This window comes from Orussus abietinus, unplaced genomic scaffold (assembly GCF_000612105.2).
Source record: "Orussus abietinus isolate OABI.00-Male unplaced genomic scaffold, Oabi_2.0 scaffold399, whole genome shotgun sequence".
Lineage (NCBI taxonomy): Eukaryota > Metazoa > Arthropoda > Insecta > Hymenoptera > Orussidae > Orussus > Orussus abietinus.
In genome coordinates, this window is record NW_019394818.1 from 29,295 (window position 1) to 51,562 (window position 22,268).

At 40.0% G+C, this 22,268-nt stretch overlaps 1 protein-coding gene across 3 annotated transcripts; it reads left to right on the plus strand.

The window, feature by feature from the left end:
- The first annotated feature begins 329 nt into the window (after positions 1-329).
- LOC105698929 (probable ubiquitin carboxyl-terminal hydrolase FAF-X) lies at positions 330-19,242 on the plus strand. Of its 3 annotated transcripts, none has more exons than XM_012423575.1 (33): positions 330-416; positions 1,580-1,788; positions 1,899-2,166; positions 2,227-2,452; positions 2,524-2,658; positions 2,954-3,110; positions 3,184-3,507; positions 3,578-3,835; positions 3,900-3,998; positions 4,085-4,362; positions 4,423-4,624; positions 4,695-5,024; positions 5,109-5,443; positions 5,520-5,760; positions 5,819-5,956; positions 6,040-6,309; positions 6,384-7,005; positions 7,087-7,367; positions 7,438-7,689; positions 7,767-8,368; positions 8,444-8,617; positions 8,682-8,823; positions 8,914-9,218; positions 9,311-9,561; positions 9,628-9,803; positions 9,877-10,073; positions 10,233-10,357; positions 10,465-10,631; positions 10,723-10,988; positions 11,072-11,301; positions 14,086-14,288; positions 14,367-14,638; positions 16,980-19,242. In XM_012423575.1, the coding sequence occupies exons 2-33, from the start codon at positions 1,723-1,725 to the stop codon at positions 17,173-17,175; spliced, it is 7,788 nt and encodes a 2,595-aa protein (XP_012278998.1). In that variant the 5' UTR covers positions 330-416; positions 1,580-1,722; the 3' UTR covers positions 17,176-19,242. The 3 variants fall into 3 exon arrangements, with proteins under 3 accessions (XP_012278998.1, XP_012278999.1, XP_012279000.1); XM_012423576.2 differs by lacking the exon at positions 330-416 and adding an exon at positions 438-644; XM_012423577.2 differs by lacking the exon at positions 330-416 and adding an exon at positions 693-790.
- The last annotated feature ends 3,026 nt before the right edge of the window (positions 19,243-22,268 follow it).

Below are 22,268 nucleotides of genomic sequence, written 5' to 3' on the forward strand. Positions count from 1 at the left end.
TTTTACAACGAAAAGTTGGAAACAAAAATGGTTCGACCGAAGTGATTCAAAATTTTCCGTAGATATTAAAATCAATGCGGTATGTTGGTTTCGTAGTTTGTCAGTTTGACGTTACTTTTCCTAAGAGGGCGCTAGAAAGTCATTCCGTTTTATGGCAAAGTTATGATACCCGCGTCGATTGCCTTATAATGATCAATTATCAATGGTCGAGCGTGTTCGGCAATTTTCGGTCAGCGTCGGACGACTTCGGTGCAGTCCGGGGAAGACCGTAGAAGCCGCGGGCTTTGGACGAAGGGCGGGGAGGGGGCGTGTCGAGCCGATTGCAGCGCCTCTGTCGTGTTTACAGATTTGCAGTGAGTTCGTAACGTCACGTCAAAACTGCAACACGAATTTCTACCACGATTTACTATGTAAAGGTGCGTTTCTCCGCGTGATTCGCGTACCGGTATCGGCTAGTGTCCTCGCAGCGTCCGTTCTCGCCCTCGCGGTCGAACGGGTCGGAGAAACCGATGAAATTTGGGATTTTGTTCGTGCGGCAGTGCCAATCGTTAGGAGGGTCGCCATTTTGTCCGGAGGAGGCCCGGTCGGGTGAACGGGGCGAAAAATAGGTGCACCCTCGGCCGAGCGACGTTGAAATCGCGTAGGTACGATCCGCGACCAGTGATTCCTATTATTCGATTCTGTTCGAGCTTCGGGGAGCGCAATTCGGCAGGACGTTTTCCAAGTTACTGGCAAATTCGCCGCTGCTGGCTTTTGCGCTGACCTACCGTTCGCCCGTTTCGCGGCGAGGGTGTGTGATATTCGATACTTATGATCCCTTTGTTGGAAATTTTCTCTCGGTTTGGCCCTCGTTGGCGGTGCTTCGGACTCGCAAAAGCACAACGTATAACAGTTCGGACTGTCGGATGACGTTGCCTCGGTTCCCGGCCCAGGGAGGCCCGAGTCTTTAAGACATTGTCTCGCGACGATCGTCAAACCCGAGAGGAAACCAACCCTCTCGTAATCCGATTAGCGTTCATCGTAACCGAGTTATTGACTGTTTCTCGTCTTCGACTACGATTTCTTCGTGTCGGTCGGTCGCCGATATACCGGTATCTCCTATGGTCGACAACTATCGGCGCTTCATGTGCCTTACACGATTTCATCACGTTTACGTATTTCTTGTCCAAAAAAAGAGTGTGACATTGTTCGGTGAAAATTTAGTCAAGTACTAGGTATTCCGTTTAGTTTTCTTTATCCTATTTTTAGACGTATTGACTCTTTAACCGATATCGTGTTAAGGTAAAGCGTACGTAACCAGTGGGAAATGGTAACAACGTTATGACAACAGACGTATGAGTTTGTCCTGTGCACGTTTGACGATAGCATTTACGAGAGGTACGCTTTACTTTAAACCACTAAAAACTGGACGGAGAAGGAACCGGATTGATATAATTTCGGTTGGTTCGTGATTTTCTTTCTGAAATAGATGGTTTAGAGTTTTGAGTATATTGGGTTTACCGTAATCGTATTTATAACTATGATTTGGTACATGCAAGTATTTTTATTAACTTATGAACTATTTTACGTACTGTTGCAGATAATGTAGGTATAGATTAGTGGAACAAGGCCTTTAGGATATAATCATATTTAATGCCAGTGAATGAGGTAGATGCTTCTTTCCGTGACATTGTTATACACAGACATTTTGAGACAATCGGAGATTAGCGTAGGCAGATCGGAATGACGATTGCCACAAGGGGTCAGGGGGTCGGTATAGACCCCCCTGAAAGCCAGCAAAATTCACAAGTACGTTTTCATTGATTAAATAGTCGTTGCTCATTTTATTTACACTTCTTTATAATAGTTGCTTATCGTATTTAAGTATATGCGTTATGGCATTTTGTTCTTTACCGTAGATGCATAGTCCACCAGGGACTCAGCAGCTGGCAGATACAATGTCAGGGCTTCAGTTAACAGAGAATGTACTGCAAACCGAATGTAGTAACGAGAATATAAACACAGGGGAAGATAATAATCAACAACAACGCGGGGAACCTGATTTTCCACATGCTAAACTTGCAATGCTGGATGAAAAGATATCTAGTCCACGATGGGTTGTACCAGTTTTACCCGAACAAGAGTTAGAATGCTTATTGCAAGCTAGTATTGAACTGTGCAGAAAAGGTAAGGTCTTGTATTTATAGTGTTTTTAAAATGTGCATGACGTAAATTAATAATTTTCAGGAATTGATGTACAAAGCGAAGCATGCCAGCGTTTTTTTCGAGAGGGACTCACGATATCTTTTACAAAAATTCTGACCGACGATGCGGTAAATAGTTGGAAACTGAACATACATAATTGTATCAATACTAATTGTGAAAGATTGGTGGAGCTTTGCATCCTTAAGCTAGACGAGGACTGGTTTCCTCTTCTTGATTTGCTGGCAATGGTTTTTAATCCTAATAATAAGTGAGTCTAGCACTTACTGTAAGTCTAGCACGTTATTTAAGACTATCAAGATAATGAAATGACTTCTTTAGATTCCATACATTTAATGCAGCAAGAGTATCTGAAACGGTACCACCTGGCAGTAATATTCCAGACGAGGAACTGTTTGCACGACCACCTCCTGATTCCAGAAGTCCTCGCGGTTGGCTCGTTGATCTTATCAATAGGTAAATTTTTGTTATCAACATTTTCATGAAATGAAAAATGTATACTCATTTTCAGTGGTTTTCCATCTGTATGGTCATTTTTAAATTCTGGGTATTAGCACATTTTTGTCTCTCATGGTCAACATTCTGTCAATATTGATATAAATCTTTAGTATTTGCTTTTTTATAATTGTAATTGATTAAATTATCATTAACAAGTAAATAATTAAGTATCGATAGCTCTTAAAAATGTGGATTATTAGCAAACTACTACATGTTTGAAAAGCAAAAACATATACATGTAATTATATTGTAGGTTTGGGGACTTCAATGGATTTGAAATATTACTGGCAAGGTTTCGAAGTGGGCGGAACTTAACAGTGCCAGTTATTTATGCATTGCTCAGACCTTTCGGACTGTGCTACGAACTATTGACGGTTCAGACAATAGTTAAATATCTTATGCCCATAGTGGTAAGCATTATTCCCATGATACACAATATTTTCTATGGCTATGGAATTTGAATGCTCGATTATTTCCTTGTAGGAAATGGTGCCTGTCATTTTGGATAACTTAACAGATGACGAATTAAAAAAGGAGGCAAAAAACGAATCGAAAAACGATGCGATATCGGCCATAATCAAAGCCATAAAGTGCCTGGTGTCGCGAGTACCACATCAAGAGGAGATGATTAAGAATTTAGAAATATTGAGACTGAAAATGATCTTGAGGCTTCTGCAAATATCGTCATTCAATGGAAAGATGAACGCTTTGAATGAAGTAAACAAAGTCATAGCCAGTGTAAGTTATTATCCACACCGCAATCCAAGTCTTGAAGATGAAGAATGGCTGACGGCCGAGAGAATGGCGGTAAGTGAAATTGTTTTTTTTTTCCTTCCTTTATATACGAGTGTTAAATCAAAATATTTATTTCTTATAGAAGTGGATAAAAGAGAATGGGGTTTTAGAAATTGTTTTAAGAGATTCGTTGCATCAACCGCAGTACGTGGAGAAATTGGAAAAGATTTTACGTTTTATTATCAAAGAGCGTGCGCTTACTTTGGAAGATCTGGACGCCGTGTGGGCAGCTCAAGCCGGCAAGCATGAAGCGATCGTGAAGAATGTTCATGATTTGTTAGCAAAACTGGCTTGGGATTTTAGTCCAGAGCAGCTAGATCATTTATTTGAATGTTTTCAGGTAAATCAAGAGCAACATTTTGCAATGACTGCAAGTTTTACATTCTTTTGATTTAATATTTCAGACAAATTGGAAAACTGCCAATAAAAAGCAACGAGAGAAATTGCTAGAGTTAATACGGAGACTCGCCGAAGATGACAAAGATGGGGTTATGGCTCATAAGGTTCGTTAACTTATGATGCTAAATAACATTCAATGTTATCGAAATTCATTGTGTATCTTATGGTCATGGGTTTTTAATAATATTAGGTACTGACGCTTTTCTGGAACTTGGCACATTCTGATGAAGTTCCTACGGAGATCATGGATCAAGCACTTAGTGCTCATGTAAAAATACTGGATTACTCGTGTTCCCAAGAACGAGATGCACAAAAGACGATATGGCTGGATAAGTGTGTCGAAGAACTGAAAAGCGGCGATAAATGGGCGCTACCAGCTCTTAAACAAATTCGAGAAATCTGTTGCTTGTATGAACCTAGTCCGGTTACTATGAGCCATACTCAACGTAGTCATCATGTGTATTACAGGTGATTAAAGATTTGTTAAACTTTATATGTCAGACATACTGAAGTTCATTGTTTTCACAGGCAAGAAGTTATCGAACGTTTACAAAATCAACATTCAGTGGTAATCCTTGTCACAAATAGCTTGACAAATTACATGGATAAGGTGCGGCAATTGGTTAAAGAAAATCCAGAGATCAACGCGAACACCTTTATGCCAGATCGTCGGTATAATCACATTATGCAAGTGCAGGAAAGGCTGAATTTTTTACGATTTTTACTAAAAGTAAGTGTCAAATACTGATACCGATGCAACGATACTTCTTTGTATGACATGATTATTATATTTCTGATAGGATGGTCAACTATGGCTGTGTGCAGAACAAGCAAAACAGATTTGGCAATGCTTGGCAGAACAGGCTGCATTCGTGTCTGATCGTGAAGCTTGTTTTAAGTGGTTTTCTAAATTAATGGGAGAGGAACCAGATTTAGACCCTTCAATTAACAAAGACTTTTTCGAAAATAATATTCTTCAATTGGATCCCTCATTGCTAACAGAAAGTGGAATTAAATGTTACGAAAGGTTTTTTAAGGCAGTTAATTCTAGAGAAGGTAAACTGAAACTCAAACGGAGAACGTTTCTAATGGATGACGTCGATTTAATTGGAACCGATTATCTGTGGAGGGTCAGTAAATTATTTTCCTTTCTTAAATTTTTGTTTTAATGTAAAACAGATGGTAGAAATTTTAATATTCTTTATAACACGCAGGTGGTAACCAATGGTCCGGAAGAAATTGCAAACCGGGGTATAGAACTCTTGAAAGAAGTAAATACTAATCTAGGCCCACGATTGCAATCTACAGTTTTAGTGTTTCATGAAAATTACATAGCAGAGTGTATGGATAGATTAAAAGCTCATTTTGACACAGTTTCTGTTTTAAGTAAAGTGCGTCTCGATGGAAAAGAGGAACGAGAAGATCAAATGACTAACAAAATTCGAATGGAAGCTATAAAAATGTGTCGAGTGATGAAAGTTCTTCAAGAATACTTGAACGAATGTGATACTGCCTATCCTGGAGAAAGAAAAATTTTACCATTGCACAGGTAAGATCTTTCAGTTCTTTAACGGAACATTAAGTATTCTAAAAGAAATACATAGTTACGGTATTTCGAATTACAGAGCAGCTCGTGGCAAGTATCTATGTCTTGTCATTCGATTCGCTAGTCCTGGCCGCAACGCTGATGACTTGGATGTCTTTACACATAGCAACGATACTTTGGCTTCCTTAAGACGACAAATATTGCGCAGGATCAAGGCCAATGGCTCGAATGTTAAGCTAGATTTATTCATCAATGGCGAGTCGTTAGAACCGGCAGATGATAGAAAGCTGCTGTCTCAAATTCCCCTGAGAGATAAAATGGTTAGTTTAAAAGACAAATCAACTGATAGGACATTTACAAATACGTTTCGTTTCTTAGCTCTTATCTGCAAAATTGAGCCAAGTGAGCAGTAACCTGCCTAGTTCTCCGGAAAGCAGTTCGGACAGTTCCACGAGTTCTCCGCACCACTTATACGATGGACCCAATTTAGAAGCAGAGAACAGTCTACCTGGTGTAGTAAGTCTTACGAAAACCTAACTTTTTATAAAACCTTAACGTTTTCTGTGAACATCCGATAACACAAAATTTTTCTGTCTAAGGTCATGTCTCAGAGACCGCAATATGCGACGTTCTTTTTTCAATTAGCGGATCTTGGATGCAACCTGCAACATCCTCAGTTACGCGACGGAGCGCGTAATCTTCTACAGTTAGTGCCACCGGACACTCTTACAGTGACTCGATTACAGTGGCTTTTCGGACATTACAGAGATGACGAACCATCACAGAACCCACATTGCAACGAACAGAACACCAACGTTGATACTTTGTTCTTCTCTGCTAGCCCCAGCCAAGTTTTATATAATTTAGAAGTAAGAACTTGGATACTTTGTTGAATACGTTTACAGTAGATAACGATCAGTCGTTAACGTTATTTCTTACGCAGGTACTATACACGTTACTAATGCCGGCACTTGATCCTATGTCTGAAAGAGCATTTGATTTTCAATACAATTTCATAAAGAGCGGAGAGGCCGGGGTAATTCTTGATATGTTAACGAAAAACAAATTTCTTCCCAATGCGGATGAATCCACTAAAAGATCGGCGTATCTAACGGTATTGAAATTGTGCAAACTTCTACTGACCGTTATTGGAAACGCGATGGCTTGCGTTGTGGACGAAGTACAGCAAACCTCTATTCCTGAGAACCACGGGAATCTCATTCACAACAACCGAGGGCCTGTGGCCGTTCTCAAACAAGCATTGCACAGTGTACCGAATCAGAACACCGAATACATGCTGAGAAACGTAGCGGCTAAGCTCGCCCAACACTTCGCAAGTCAAATGTTATCCGGTGTCTCGGAATCGGACAGGTGTCGACAACTCTTTATACAAGCTCTTTCGTGGGAATTGCCAGACATGGCAACCATTCGTGCCATAATAAGATTAGCTTGGGCGGCGTCGACAGGAAACTTGAACAACATTAATGCCTCTACCGAAATTCTCCATGCTGTGCATGAGACGAATCAGAAGGAGCAAAAAACTCCGGATAATGATGACGTATTAGGTAAGATGTTTTTCCTTTCGAATTCGTTATTACAGACTCTGGTAATTGATTCGCAAATAACATGCAATTCTCTTTTAACAGTGTGTAAGGAAGCTTTAGAAGTCTTGACAATAGCTTTAGTTTTGAATCCAACCGCTTTGGACACGCTGACCCGAGACAAGATTTGGCATACCTTCTTAATAGACTTGGTTCTGCTAAGTACTTCAAGGGCAGTGCGAATGGCAGCCGCTGAGCAGTTTTTACTCATATCTACGTGGTGCAGTAGTGGGCACCAACCATTACAGTTTTCTATTATGCTTCTCTTTACCGTTCTTAATACGACTGTGGTGGAAAACGCCAAACAAAGTCACGAGTACTTTCAGGTAATTAGATTTTCTCCAACATTCGGTTAACAAATTGTTACTCGTTATTGATCTGAAATTTTCTTTAAAGTTGTTGTGTAGATTACTCAATTTCGCCCAAATTTCGGGTTGCCCACTTTCAACCGCTGAAACGTTACTTAGCAACGAAATAACATGGTTGAAAAAAGTTCGAGATACCGTAAAAGAGTGCGGAGAAAGTCAGATGGAAGAGGCGGTGTTGGAGGGTCATTTGGGCCTTACCAAGGAGTTATTAGCCTTTCTTCCTGCGAGTAAGAAATACGAGTTGGGCTCGGACGAGAAGCGAGGCATCAATTTGATAAAGGTTCGTTTTGATGCCATTGAATATATACAAACAACTACGTTTTCTAGGAAAAATGATGTAAAAGAACATTATTTTAGGAATTGGTTGAAGATTTTATATTTCCGGCATCTCGACTAATGCTGCAGCTTCGAAGCACTGGAGAACTCAGTTCTTCCCAAGCTTGTCCAGTGTGCACAACCCCACAATCAACCAGCGCAGCATTCGACCTCCTCGTGGGCCTCTGCGTAGGCTGCGTTCCTAACATGAAACTTCTAGTCACTATGCTCACCGACATGTTCTATTCAGAAAGGGACGAACCCTTGGTAGAATGGGATTACTTACCACCCGTAGGACCACGGCCTCATAAGGGTTTTGTTGGTTTAAAGAACGCTGGTGCAACGTGTTACATGAACTCGGTACTACAGCAGTTGTACATGGTCGAAAGTATCAGGGTGGGTCTTTTAGCTGCGGAAGGAGCAGCTACGGATTTGAACGAGGATTTCTCAGGAGAAGAGAAGGTCGACGGAGAGCAGACCATTGAAGCTAACGACAATGATACAAACGAGGAAAGGTGCGGGGCTGACGAATCGAGAAAGGAGTATAATATCGGTATACTAAAGCAAGTACAGGCGATATTTGGCCACCTTGCGTATAGCAAATTGCAGTACTACATACCCCGTGGGCTCTGGAGGCATTTTAAGTAAGAATTCAATTAAAAAGTATCATATTAGATGAGCGGCTGAATTATTTATACCTTCATTTATATATCTTTCAGACTTCAAGGGGAACCGGTCAATCTTCGAGAGCAGCAGGACGCCGTAGAATTTTTTATGAGTCTCGTGGAGAGTTTAGATGAAGCCTTGAAGGCATTAGGGCATGAGCAGATAATGGGCAAGATACTCGGTGGCTCATATAGCGACCAAAAAATCTGCAAAGGTTGCCCTCATAGGTACCACTTTAATTATTCATTTCCTTCTACTGTAAGCAGTAATATTACAGTTCAATATCCGTAGGTATTCGAAAGAGGAACCCTTCAGCGTAATAAGTGTTGACATTCGGAATCATAGCAACCTGTTAGATTCTTTGGAGCAGTATGTCAAAGGAGAACTCCTTGAAGGTGCTGACGCTTATCACTGTGATAAGTGTAATAGGAAGGTAAATGTATCGATATATGTATTAATTACCAAATTTGTGTGTACCTTGTCTTAAGCCTATATTAATGTTTCATATTATCACCTTGGATAGGTCGTGACCGTGAAGAGATTATGCGTGAAGAAGTTGCCACCGATATTAGCTATTCAATTGAAGAGGTTTGAGTACGATTTTGAAAGGGTGTGTGCGATAAAGTTTAACGACTATTTCGAGTTCCCGAGAGACTTGGACATGGATCCATATACCGTATCCGGACTTGCTAAATTGGAAGGAGAAGTTATAGACTGCGATTACGAAGAGGCAATAAAGGGAACTTGTACCAAATATCAGCTGAGCGGTATCGTAGTTCACAGTGGGCAAGCCAGCGGTGGTCACTATTACTCTTATATCTTGCACAGGCACGTTTCAACACACGTCACGCAGTATAATACCTTCAATTTGGTAAAATACTATATAAGGTGTATTACCGTCGAGTTAATAACTTTTTTAGATTAAATGACGGCACTGCAAAGTGGTACAAGTTCGACGATGGTGACGTTACCGAGTGTAAGATGGAAGAGGAAGAGGAAATGAAGTCACAGTGTTTCGGCGGTGATTACATGGGCGAAGTATACGATCATATGCTGAAACGCATGAGTTACCGGAGACAGAAACGATGGTGGAATGCGTACATGCTGTTCTACACGAGGTTGGATGTAGAAGAGAACTCTTTAATGAAAAGCGTCAACGAATTATCTCTCTGTAAGATTTTTATCTTATTAGCGGTAGATTTGCGAATGATTGAAAAATTAATGAATATATTTGCAGATACGAAACTTGGCGTAATGCGAATGCCTCCTGCGATCGAATACAGCGTTAGGAAGCAAAACATTAAATTCATGCATAACCGCAATCAGTTTAGCGTGGAATACTTCCAATTCATTAGGAAGCTCGTTTCTTGCAATTCGCACTCGGTTAACAGACAAAATCCGAGTGATAAATTTGTAAGTGGAATAATTAAAAAACTATCGTACTCATTTTAAGGGAAGAATAAAGGTAGATCATGTTAATTTCTAGAGCCCCGAGGCCGAGGAACTAGCAATGTTGTCAGTGCAATTAGCATCAAGATTTCTATTTTACACGGGCTTTCACACGAAGAAGACCTTACGAGGTACAGCAACGGATTGGTATGATATTTTATGCCACCATCTCCGCGGCAGCAAGGCAGTGCGCTCCTGGTTTGCTCATAACGTTCTCTTCAATCATCCACATAGGTAAACATTATCATCATCTTAATAATAGAAGAATGAAAAAAGCTAATAAGAGACTGCATGAATGTCGATTCATCGTATCGTATGATTCTACATTAATTTATGTTACGTCACTCGTTCTTCTTGTTAAAAAGGTGTACTATTGTATTCAACTGTTTACAGATTTTGCGAGTACCTCTTGAGCTGTCCTAGTCCTGATGTACGGACAGCTTTTCTAAAGATTTTGGTATTTCTCGCGCACTTTTCCCTACAAGATGGTCCTTGTCCACCTAGTCTAAATGCACCGTGTAAGCCTCAAATTAGACTGAGAAATTATGTTAATTCCTTTCTATAATAAGGATGTACTAGTTAGCTATGTTTGCTTCCTTTTTTTAATCGGTCGTTTAATTTGTAGCAATCTTATTGGATCCTGCGGCGACACTCAGCGATCATCTGCTGCATGCGGTTCTATCCTTGCTCCACCGAGAGATATCGGATCATGGTCGTCACTTGCCGCACTATTTCTCCCTCTTTCATACTTACGCGTCACTCGGTTTTGCTGAAAAAGCGCAGCTACTCAAGGTAAATCCAAACGCAATAATGTGCAGATAAGATATCAATGTTTTATCACAAAGACATGACGCAGATAAATGTATTTAATATTTAATTGTAGCTAAATGTGCCGGTAACATTTATGCTGGTCGCAATCGACGAAGGACCGGGCCCTACGATAAAATATCAATATCCTGAATTGACGAAATTGCATCAAGTGGTTAGCATGTTGATACGTTGCTGCGATGTGTCATCGAGATGTCAATCAAGCCAGGCTCAAAATGCTGTACCGCCGTTGCCAAATCCTTATGGCGATCCGTCCTGTCAACCGGACTATCTTATGCCCATCCAGCCTCAAGCTGCTGACATACTTTTCGTTAGAACTAGGTTGGTCATTTAAACGTGAAAACATCGGTATAATTATTTTAGTAAGAAAAGATCATAATTAATTGTTATGTTTATTTAATCAGCTACGTTAAGAAGCTAATTGAAGATGCTAACGTAACGGAAGACACCGTTAAGTTTTTGGCGTATTGCTGCTGGGAGAATCCACATCTCTCTCGAACCGTTCTTAGTGAGCTGTTGTGGCAAATTGGATTTGCTTACACTCATGAATTAAGACATCATACTGATCTTCTATTCGCAATGCTTATTATGGAGGATTCGTGGCAAACTCATCGTGTCCATAATGCGTTGAAAGGTATTGTGTTTTTTTCTCATTCGACGTATTAATGTTAATTGTTTCGTTCAGTGGCATAATTTTTTAAGATGAAGTGAAACCCCCCTCAAATCAGTCGATTCGAATAACACACTCTTTTTCAAGAGAATTGGATAGAACCGACTGATACTTTGACACATGACTCGCGAGCACCTAGGAATTATCCTGACACTTTCAAAAGTAGGATTTTTTTTTTTAATTTTTAACTTCGCCCAGACCAGAACCAAAATGGCGCCGAGCTCTCATATTTCGATCGATATCCAATTATTGAAGGCTCTAATATGAAAAACGAAAGTCTGGATAATTATACGACAATTTAGAACACTCTGGAAATGGATACACTTGCATTTGAACGGGATATAAGCAAAAAAGTGTCTTATGCGCTATGTTGCTAAAATGATGGTAATATGAGGTCTTGGAGTGAAAATTTAATTGACACGGAAATCACAGATGGCGCAGGGGGTCCATCTGCAGTCAATTAGGGCCTTGGAGACCACGAAATCAGGGGATTTCTGGAGTTTTACTTCGATTTCTTTATAATTATTGTACGAAAACGACAGATGGAGTATGCCATTTAGGACAATACTCAATATAATTCGACACAGCTGTTAATATAAAAACTAACGTCGGCAACTTAGGTATTTAGAAAAATCTTTTTTACCGACATCGATCAAATCCCTCGACGCGTTTCACTTCATCTTAACAACAACAAATTATACTTTCCTAGCGTTGAATTCATATACTTGAGAATCATTCTTGCAAACAAAAATTGACGGCTTAAATTATTTACAAGTATACAGAGTAATTCACCGAAGTGTAATAGACTTTTAAGGGGAATAGATTAAAGTAACGATTTGGAACATTGGTCATCCTTGAGACCTTGATAGAATTTTCTTAAATATTCCAAACTCTATCACATTTCTAATCCAACCGGAAGTGGTTGTCAATGCTGTTATTTTAAATGGAACACCCTAATTATTATAATTTCGAATTTCTGATTCAATTTTAAAGGCATTTTATTCGGTATACCTCTCCTCGTTTACGTTATACGGTTTCGGAGCTATTTAAGGTGAAGTGAAACACGTCGAGGAACTTGATCAACGTCGATAAAGAAGATTTTTCTAAATGCCTACGTTGCCGACGTTCGTTTTTATATTGACAGCTGGGTCGAATTATATTGGGTATTGTATCAAATGGCATATTCCACCTGTCGTTTTCGTACAATAATTATAAAGAAATCGAAGTAAAACTCCAGAAATCCTCTGGATTCATGCCTTCTGGGGCCCTAATTGACTGCGGAGGGACCCCCTGCGCCATCTGTGATTTCCAGGTCAATTAAATTTTCACTCCGAGACCTCGTATTACCATCGTTTTAGCATAGAAGCGCATACAACACTTTTTTTGCCTTTATCCCGTTCAAATGCGAGTTTATCGATTACCAGAGTGTTCTAAATTGTCGTAAAATTGTCCTGACCCTTTCGATTCTCATATCAGAGCCTTCGATAATTGTATATTGATCGAAATATGAGAGCTCGACGCCATTTTGGTTCTGGTCTGGACTGAGTTAAAAAATTTTTTTGAAAAATCCAAATTTTGAATGTGTCAGGACAATTCTTAGATGATCAGGAGTGATGTGTCAAAGTTTCGGACAGTTTGGTCTAATACCCTTAAAAAAAGTGTTGTATTCGAATCGACTGATTTGTAGGATGTTTCAATTCACCTTAACCCTTTACACTCGGCGCTCTTTTCGACTGGGAGGAATCAGCAACTCGAAGCTGTTATTTGTATTGTGTATAATGCCCATTGCAATCTAGGCATTGGCGTTCATCAGAATAAAAAGAAACAGTCATTGTCTCCTCCCACTCGCCATTCGAATTGCTGTATCGAACCAAATGGCTATTGAGAGAATCTCGATTGCAAAGAGTGAATTTTTATTTTGTTTTTAATTACGTCCACCATGTCCTTGATAACATTAAGGTGAAGTGAAACACCCTTCAAATCAGTCAATTTGAATACAACACTTTTTTTTAAGGGTATTAGACCAAACCGTCCGAAATTTTGACACATTACTCCTGATCATCTAAGAATTGTCCTGACAATTGAAAATTTGGATTTTTCCAAAAAAATTTTTTACTCAGCCTAGACCAGAACCAAAATGGCATCGAGCTCTCATATTTCGATCGATATACAATTATCGAAGGCTACGATATGAGAATCGAAAGGGTCAGGACAATTTTATGATAATTTAGAACACTCTAGTAATCGATAAACTCGCATTTGAACGGAATAAAGGCAAAAAAAGTGTTGTATGCGCTTCTTTGCTAAAAGGATGATAATACGGGGTCTCGGAGTGAAAATTTAATTCACCTGAAAATCACAGATGGCGCAGGGGGTCCCTCTGCTGTCAATTAGGACCCCAGAAAGCACGAATCCAGAGGATTTCTGGAGTTTTACTTTGATTTCTTTATAATTATTGTACGGAAACGACATATGGTGTACGCGATTTGGTACAATATCCAATATAATTCGACACAGCCGTCAATATAAAAACGAACGTCGGCAACGTAGGCATTTAGAAAGATCTTCTTTATCGACGTTGACCAAGTTCCTCGACTAGTTTCACTTCACCTTAAATATCTTCGAAATCAAACAAGATGGAATCTTGCGGTTTTCCCTGTTCCGTTTAGATTGAAAAAATCTTCCATCTTAAAATTGAATAAAATACGGGAATGTCATAATAATACGTCTTTTTTTTGTGTTATACAGGAGTGCCCGATGAGAGAGAAGGTTTATTTGAAACGATACAAAGAAGTAAGAACCATTATCAGAAACGAGCCTATCAGTGCATCAAATGTTTGGTGCAAGTTTTCAGCAAATGCAGACCTGCGTACCAACTATTGCATCACAGTTCGGATTTAAAGCGCAAATGGATTCTTGCTATCGACTGGCTTCAGGACGAATTGGATAAGGTAAATTTTATATTAAGTGTATATCTCATTTAAATGTAATTACGTTGTTTAAGCTGTTACATGCTTTCTTCACATTAGCGACCGTATACTTCGGCTACGCCATATACTCACGCTTACAATAACTGGTCACCACCGGCGCAGTCCAACGAGTGCGCCAACGGGTACTTCCTGGAACGTAGTAACAGTGCTAAAAAGACTCTCGAAAGAGCTTACGAGCTCTGTCCAGACGACGAACAAGAAATCGAAGAAACAACCGAGGAAGTTACCGAAGACTCCGAGAAACGTATTAAAGTGGTATATCCTAAAATCTTCGGTCGGACTGGTTATTCATCAGAGTGGGTCGAAGAACGGTAAGTAATTCTGCATACTGCTCGATAGAAATAGAAATAATTAAAGATGAAAAGGACGACTACTTTAATAATCATTGGTTTATTTATCTCACCCTGGGGTGTTATCGATCTTTTGAATGTAGGTGAAACATCGGTCTTACGATGGTAAGGTTTTATAAAACTCCAAGGAAAGACAAAATAGATGTTTACCTTCATGTATAAGTTTTTATAAGGACAATGACTTCTTCATACCAACGCATTATTAAAGTTTCCAATGAAACTAACATTGTTTAAATATTAAATTATAATAATTAAATTAACATTGGACGATATGGGTCTTTAACATGGGTGAAGTTTAACTATTGGGTTGGCACGTAAATGATTGCGGATATTGTCGATAGGTGGCGTTAAAAAATCCGCAATCACTTGGTTGCCACCCCCAATAATTTGCTGAGAAATGAGGTTGAATGCATTTATGAAACATGTTTAAGAGTCAGGTAAAGCCAGGTCGATCATATTAAATTTTTATGTCAGAGGCGAGGGAATCGCGCGGAATTTCCAACCGGTATTTATATACATTTTTCACGTTTTCGTCAAAATGTGGATGTCGTGGTGATCAGTGGACGTGTAAAATGTGTCAACCGGTCCGCATTTGTGTTGACATTGTGTTGATTGTTGAATTATTAACTCAAAATCCTAACCTCGTTAGCGGGTAAATTTTTGGAGAGTGATATTTCGTTTCATAGTGCACGATTCATCATAAACTGACCGGCTGGCAGATTTCGTGAATACCTAGGTTCTCCGTGTCGTGATTTTCGTTAGCAAATAGTTAATCGGTCCGTAGAATAACGATTACGAATTTTGTCCGATTTCCTCGCCTCTGACGTCAAAATTCAATATAGCCGACCTAGCTTTACCATATCCTTAAGGTGAAGTGAAACACGTCGAGGAACTTGGTCGACGTCGATAAAGAAGATTTTTCTAAATACCTACACTGCCAGCGTTCGTTTTTATATTGGCAGCTGAGTCGAATTATATTGGGTATTGAACTAAATGGAATACTCCACCTGTCGGTTTCGTATAGTAATTATGAAGAAATCGAAATAAAACTAGAAATCCTCTGGATTCATGCTTTCTGGGACCCTAATTGACTGCAGAGGGACCTGCGCCATCTGTGATTTCCAGGTCAATTAAATTTTCACTCCGAGACCCCGTATTACCATCCTTTTAGCATAGAAGCGCATACAACACTTTTTTTGCCTTTATCCCGTTCAAATGCGAGTTTATCGATTACTAGAGTGTTCTAAATTATCATAAAATTGTCCTGACCCTTTCGATTCTCACATCGGAGTCTTCGATAATTGTATATTGATCGAAGTATGAGAGCTCGACGCCATCTTGGTTCTGGACTGGGTTAAGTTAAACAATTTTTTCCAAAAATCCAAATTTTTAATGTGTCAGGACAATTCTTAGATGATCAGGAGTGATGTGTCAAAGTTTCGGACAGTTTGTTCTAGTACCCTTAAAAAAGTGTTGTATTCAAATCAGTTGACTCTAATAAGACACTTTTTTTCAAGGGTATTGGATAGAACCGTCCGAAACTTTGACACGTGACTCGTGTGCACCTCGGAATTATCCTGACATTTTCAAAATTTGTTTTTTTTTTTTTTAATTTTTAACTTCGCCCAGACCAGAACCAAAATGACGTCGAGCTCCTATATTTCGATATCCAATTATTGAAGGCTCTGATTTGAGAAACGAAAGTGTCAGGATAATTGTTCGATAATGTAGAACACTCTGGTAATCTAGAAACTCGCATTTAAACGGGATAAAGGCAAAAAAAGTGTCTTACGCGCTTCTATGCTAAAACGATGAAAATACGTAGTCTCGGAGTGAAAATTTAGTTGGCGCCGAAATCACAGATGGCGCAGCGGGGCCCTCTGCGGTCAATTAGGGCCTCGGAAACCACGAATTCTGGGGATTTCTGGAGTTTTACTTCGATTCCTTTATACTTATTGTACGAAAACGACAAATGGAGTATGCCGTTTAGGACAATACTGAATATAATTCGACACAGCTGTTAATATAAAAACTAACGTCGCCAACGTATTTAGAATAACCTGTTTTACCGACGTCGATCAAGTTCCTCGACGTGTTTCGCTTCATCTTAAGGCAAATTGAAGAAAATTGTAAAAAAAAAAATGGTATCTTGTGGCTACAGACGATGAGATTGATTTGAGATTGTTTGGAATGTAATCAGAAACTCTGGAGACTTAAAATAATGAAAGTACAGTGCTGATAATTGCCAGAATCGCAGGATTTGATCTAGAGCGAATGAATAAATGTGAAATCCATTTTCCAGAGACCTTTACGAGCCCGGTTGCGTGTCCGTATCAACGGGTTACACCCCGCAGCCCGACGTAACAGGGACCCAGGAGACCCAAGAGGAGCAACAACCGCAGCCAGGACCTTCGCCAGTCCACTGGACTCGCGCGAACAACCAAATGCACAGTCCGCAGAATTCGGAATCGACTCAAAGCACCAGTCAGGATCCATAATGAATGCTAAACCTCGATTCTCGGCCCAGTTGCTGCCTCGATGAAACCGCTTCGGAATATCTACGTTTCGCCGTGCCAGTGGCTCAGTGCCGAACGGTAGACCGTATGTACAGATGAACATACCAAAAGAAACCTAAGAGAGAGTGAGTCTGTTCTTTCCGACTGGACTTGTTTCATTAAGTAGATTACGTTACGTTGGTCAGTTACACCGTGGACGTTTTCGCACGAGTTAAGCGTACAATCGAGACGCGGCGTTTAGCCATTGGTACCCTTTCCGACTTTGGAACGAAACTGCCGCGCGAATCGTGACTAAGAGAGAATGGTAAGGTTGTATAAATGTATAGCGAGTAATGTTATCGGGATCCCGTCTCTGCCGAATAGAACGAATATTAAAGAAGCGCAATTCTCTCCGTGTACTTGTGTAAATTTGAACATATTGTTATATTAATAAACACTTGAGAAAGAAAACTCTTAGAGGGAGCTCGCGAGGCACGGCCAAGGAGTAGGACGGCCTTCGATACCCTTGGCTCTGCCTTACGGCGTAAGCCGCGTCGCGGTCCGCCGAGATACGACTTCCCGCTTCGCGACACCTTTTAGTTTCGTCTATGGAAACGGTCTTTCGGTACTTAATCGAGCGAGCAATAAGGGAAGGGTACGGAGAGCGAGCGCAGCTAGCTCCCGAAGCTTCCTCGACGAGACGTCGCGATTTGGTGGCGTATTCCTCCGTATGGCTCGGACCCGGTTTCGGCCTCTCGTCGCGCTTAGTTCCTTAGTTTCTGTCCGAGCGATGTCGCGAGTCGTGCCTTTCGTTTCTTTTTACGGTTTGTCGGCTCCCGGGCAAACCTCTTATTTCCAATCTCGTTAGTCATTGCGCGCGCGCGTCCTTTATTTTGCATCCGCTCCGGCTCGCCCCCGTACCTTCCGAAACGTCCGGAGCGAGGGAGAACTCGTCGGCGACGGCGGCACCGTGACCGAGCGAACGAAGGCGGAAGAGGGGGGTCGCGTCGCTAGGCGTATCGTTGGAAGATACGAGTCATCGTTATCGAGCCGCGGTCTCTTCGCAGCTTTGTAAAGCGGTTATTTGTATTTAACGAAGCTCTAGGTAGTTAACTAATCTAGATTAACCCGCCGCGTTTCTAAGGTATACTCTCGTGTTACCGTATATCTATGTAAGGGACGTATTAGCGCGAAGGGACTCGACTCGTATACAGCGTCGAACCTCGATACGAGCGGAGAAACTCGCGAGAACTGACCGTAGAACTCGGATTTAGTGATGCGTGGTACGTAGCTGCTGTAGAGATATACATATAATATTATTAAAGAGATTTCGAGTCACTCGACGTAGCAAAGAAAAACGGTGGGGGAGCCAAAGGGATCCTCGCGCGGGCGGAGGGTGTGAATACCAACGACTAGGTCGAGACCCCAGGAACTTAGAGGAAAAGCGAAAGATACGCGAAGACGATTATTGCTCGTATTTATCGATTAACCGTGTTTAAAGAGAGACAGCGTACCAAATTTAATAATAGCTCTTACTCTCCGATCGGTTTATAATAACGATGGTACCTAAATCTTCTTCAGATATGTACATACATATATAACTGCTTTTTATATGTGATAAACAAATCATTATATTCCTACTATATACGCGAATGACGGAGGCGCTCCTGTAAATCCTGGTTTTTTGTACACACTCCGTACGTATCATAAGTTCAACCCTTTTGTTATCGAGAGTGTAGTTGATAATTATTTAATATTTAATTCTATCGCTACTAAGCTTTTCAGTCTTGTGTACGATAATAGTCGATTTCGAATCACCTATCCGAGGAAGAGTCGAATACGAGACCGGAAAACGAGAGATTGCTGAGAGCTTGGTCGGACCCTTTTGCGCATTGCTTCACATCGGAGCGGACCGTTTTTTATCGCGGGAACACTTGCTTGACATCCTTTTGCCGTTAACCGTCCCAAAGGAGGAAATACCTTCGGTGAAACGTCGATGGATGGACGGTCTTAACACTAGGTTTACGGGCGTTTTATACATGTTACGGTGAAACACCGAAATCTGGAGAATGTCGACTTTCACCGGTGAATGTCAACATTCACATAGTCGGTTAGTGTATGTCCGAAATATTGGCTAAATACCCTTATTTCTGACTTACACCGGTAAATGTTGACATTCACCGGTGTGTGATTGTCGACACACACTGGAGAGGGTCCGAATGTACAACGATGTAATGAAATATTCGATCTTTCACCGACGTATTTCGTATCTGTTGACATTCACCGGTGAAAGTCGACATTCTCCAATTTCGGACATTCACGGTAACATATATACCTGTTTGTACGAGCATCCGTCAAATTGACGGGTAAACGAAAACACGCATTTTCTTTAAAAAATCGATTTATTCAAATTGAGTCTGAATTAAACGACATTAGGCTTTACGTTTAAATGAATGATTAATAAGTAAAAAGTTCTTTTTTAAAAATTATCACGGAAATGATTGGAATGCTCGTCCTCTCATCCTCGGAATCAGAACTAGAAAGGATGCGCATCCTTTTCTTGCTACGACACCCTTTCAAGAAGTTTTCCTCTTCACTATCCGAAGATCCTTCTATCTTTCCACTTTCGATGCAAACTTTCACTCTCATCTTCTCCTTGCACTCTCTGCAACGAAGCAAATATATATGGATTGTTTATGAAATTAGCTAGTCCGTCAATTTGACGGGTTTCGTAGAGATAGGTATACCACATACAGATTTTAATAATTAGAAGGCTTAGGAAAAAATAATTGCGTGTACAAATTCTTTGGATGAAATGATTAATTTACGATAGAAAAATGGTTAAAATTAATGCTATGGTTTTTTCGGTATTTCTTTTCGAAGTTTGAATTCCGTCAAATTAACGGGTCACGTAAACCTAGTGTTAATGCCCGTTAGAACTTCTTTTATGGCATACCGTTTCGCTAGTGTTCTTGTATTATCTCTTTACCGATTTACCGTTTCTGCAGAAAAAGAAAATGATGCCAAGCAACTGTTTCGGGGTCTTACTGGAGCGAAGACCCGAGACGATTTTTCCGAATTCATTTAACCGAATTACGTTGCAACTGGTAACAACGATCGGGTGTAACGTCAAAGGTGATGTTAACGCGTAATATTATGACACGATTATACGAAAACGATAACAAATGACGGAGCAGGATGGCATTGTGAATTCATAAATATAATGTTATGTCACAGGTCGTTTCTAAACGGTGATGATTGTTACTATACGTGTTGTATGGTTTAAAAGTCCAGGTTTAGCCGTCAATAAATGTTGGTACCGTGGTACCGATCGGAATGGCGTGGATTGATAAAACGGAAATGCGTTTAACTTTTGTGCAGATTTCGATTTCTGCTTATGGTGGTCGGTCATCGCCGTTCAGGATTGACAAGATAACAAAACGTTTGGGGGATTTTAATACTTGGCTGTCGATCTTATTTGAAAGAATAATTTTACTCGGGGCAACCGAGTATTATATATGATGTGGATCTTCCGTCATTTATGCATGCCTTTTTCTAATCACGTTTTGGCTTGTTTCGCTATGACAGGGTTACTGCAAATAACGTAAAGTCAGGACAATGCAATATAACATGAAGATAACGATATTAGACCACCAAAAAACCTGCCCAACCGTCCTACAGACTGTAATATGCTTCTTTGTATTGCGATGTATCGTTAACCCGAAAATGTAATGTCAAAAAGAGTGACGAGTACCCTCTACTTGAAAAACGTGCAAGATAAAGGCTCCGAAATATAGGCGGGACACCGATAGGAATGTTTACATACAATATATTTCATTACAACTCAAATTCCAGAATTTTAATCACAATTTCACTATGATCTTGGTATAGATATTGTTACCGTGTTTTTTTTTTTTTTTTTTTCATCGCAACGAAATTTAAACTAAAAACACCGTTTGGACTTGGCCTGGACTCCGAAACGGAAGAAATGTACATTTTCCAAAATAGTCATACCTTTTACGAGTTAATAGATGCGAGCTTAAGATGTTACAGAATTTTTTATATTCCTCAAAAGAACGAGGAAGTTACAGGAAAAGTAATGTTGCCGTCATGTTTTAGTGGAATGAATGTTCACTTTCGTGGTACGGTCGAACATTTTTTTATTCAAATTTTTCTGTAACGTGAAATTACATTTATTTTCCCGATAATTCCAGATAATCCCCTGAGTTTTCAGTTTCGATGAGGGGTTTAAGTTTTTCCATCCCAACTATTAATGGTTGCGCACATATTTGGGACATAAACATAACGCTTACTTCCGAGAGCCATTTTATAATAAAGTTTAAATTAAGGTTAAACTTCTGGATTTGCAATTGTAATGAAATAATTTGCATATTCCTATATGCAAGTCTTCTCTGACGAAGTCTTGCTTTCTTGATGCAGTCCCGATTCGGTTACTCCTCGGTGCATGTAATTATCACATTTAATTAAGCTTGAAATGTCCTTTTTCTGTAGCACTAGATCGCGGTACTGTTGTCGTAAGTCGTTGTACATTACATTACGTTACATTGCGAACCAGAGAGCGTTCGAATGAAAGGGTGGCAGGCATGCTTAAATGCAGAAAATTGGTGTTACAAGGGAAACCGAAAGAAAGGAAAAAAAGAAAAAAAAACATGGGTAAACGTGGTTAACGAGTCATTTTCGATATTAAGAAAGATTTAATCTTAAAATGGTCTTCGATCCACTATATTATAGCGGAATGAAAAGAAAATAGGAAGAGCAATTATAAAAGAAAAATAACGAGACGCGTAACGAGTACTGGGCCAATAGTTCCTTGAAAGGGTGGAATAAGTTCTGCAATTCTCAAAATCCTCTTGTACCATTTACAAATGTCAACGGTTCGCAAAGTAAGGACGCATTTTAAGAAGTGGTGTTTCCTGATAAAGAAAACGATCGTTCACCGAGTTTATTGAAGTTTTAGCCCGACGTCTACCTTTGAGGCTTTACTCCAAAGTGTTTAGCGGGAATATCCCTCGATTATCTCTTGGCGTATGCAAGATGCATCTCAGGCAAATTGTTAAATTTAAATGATTAATTTT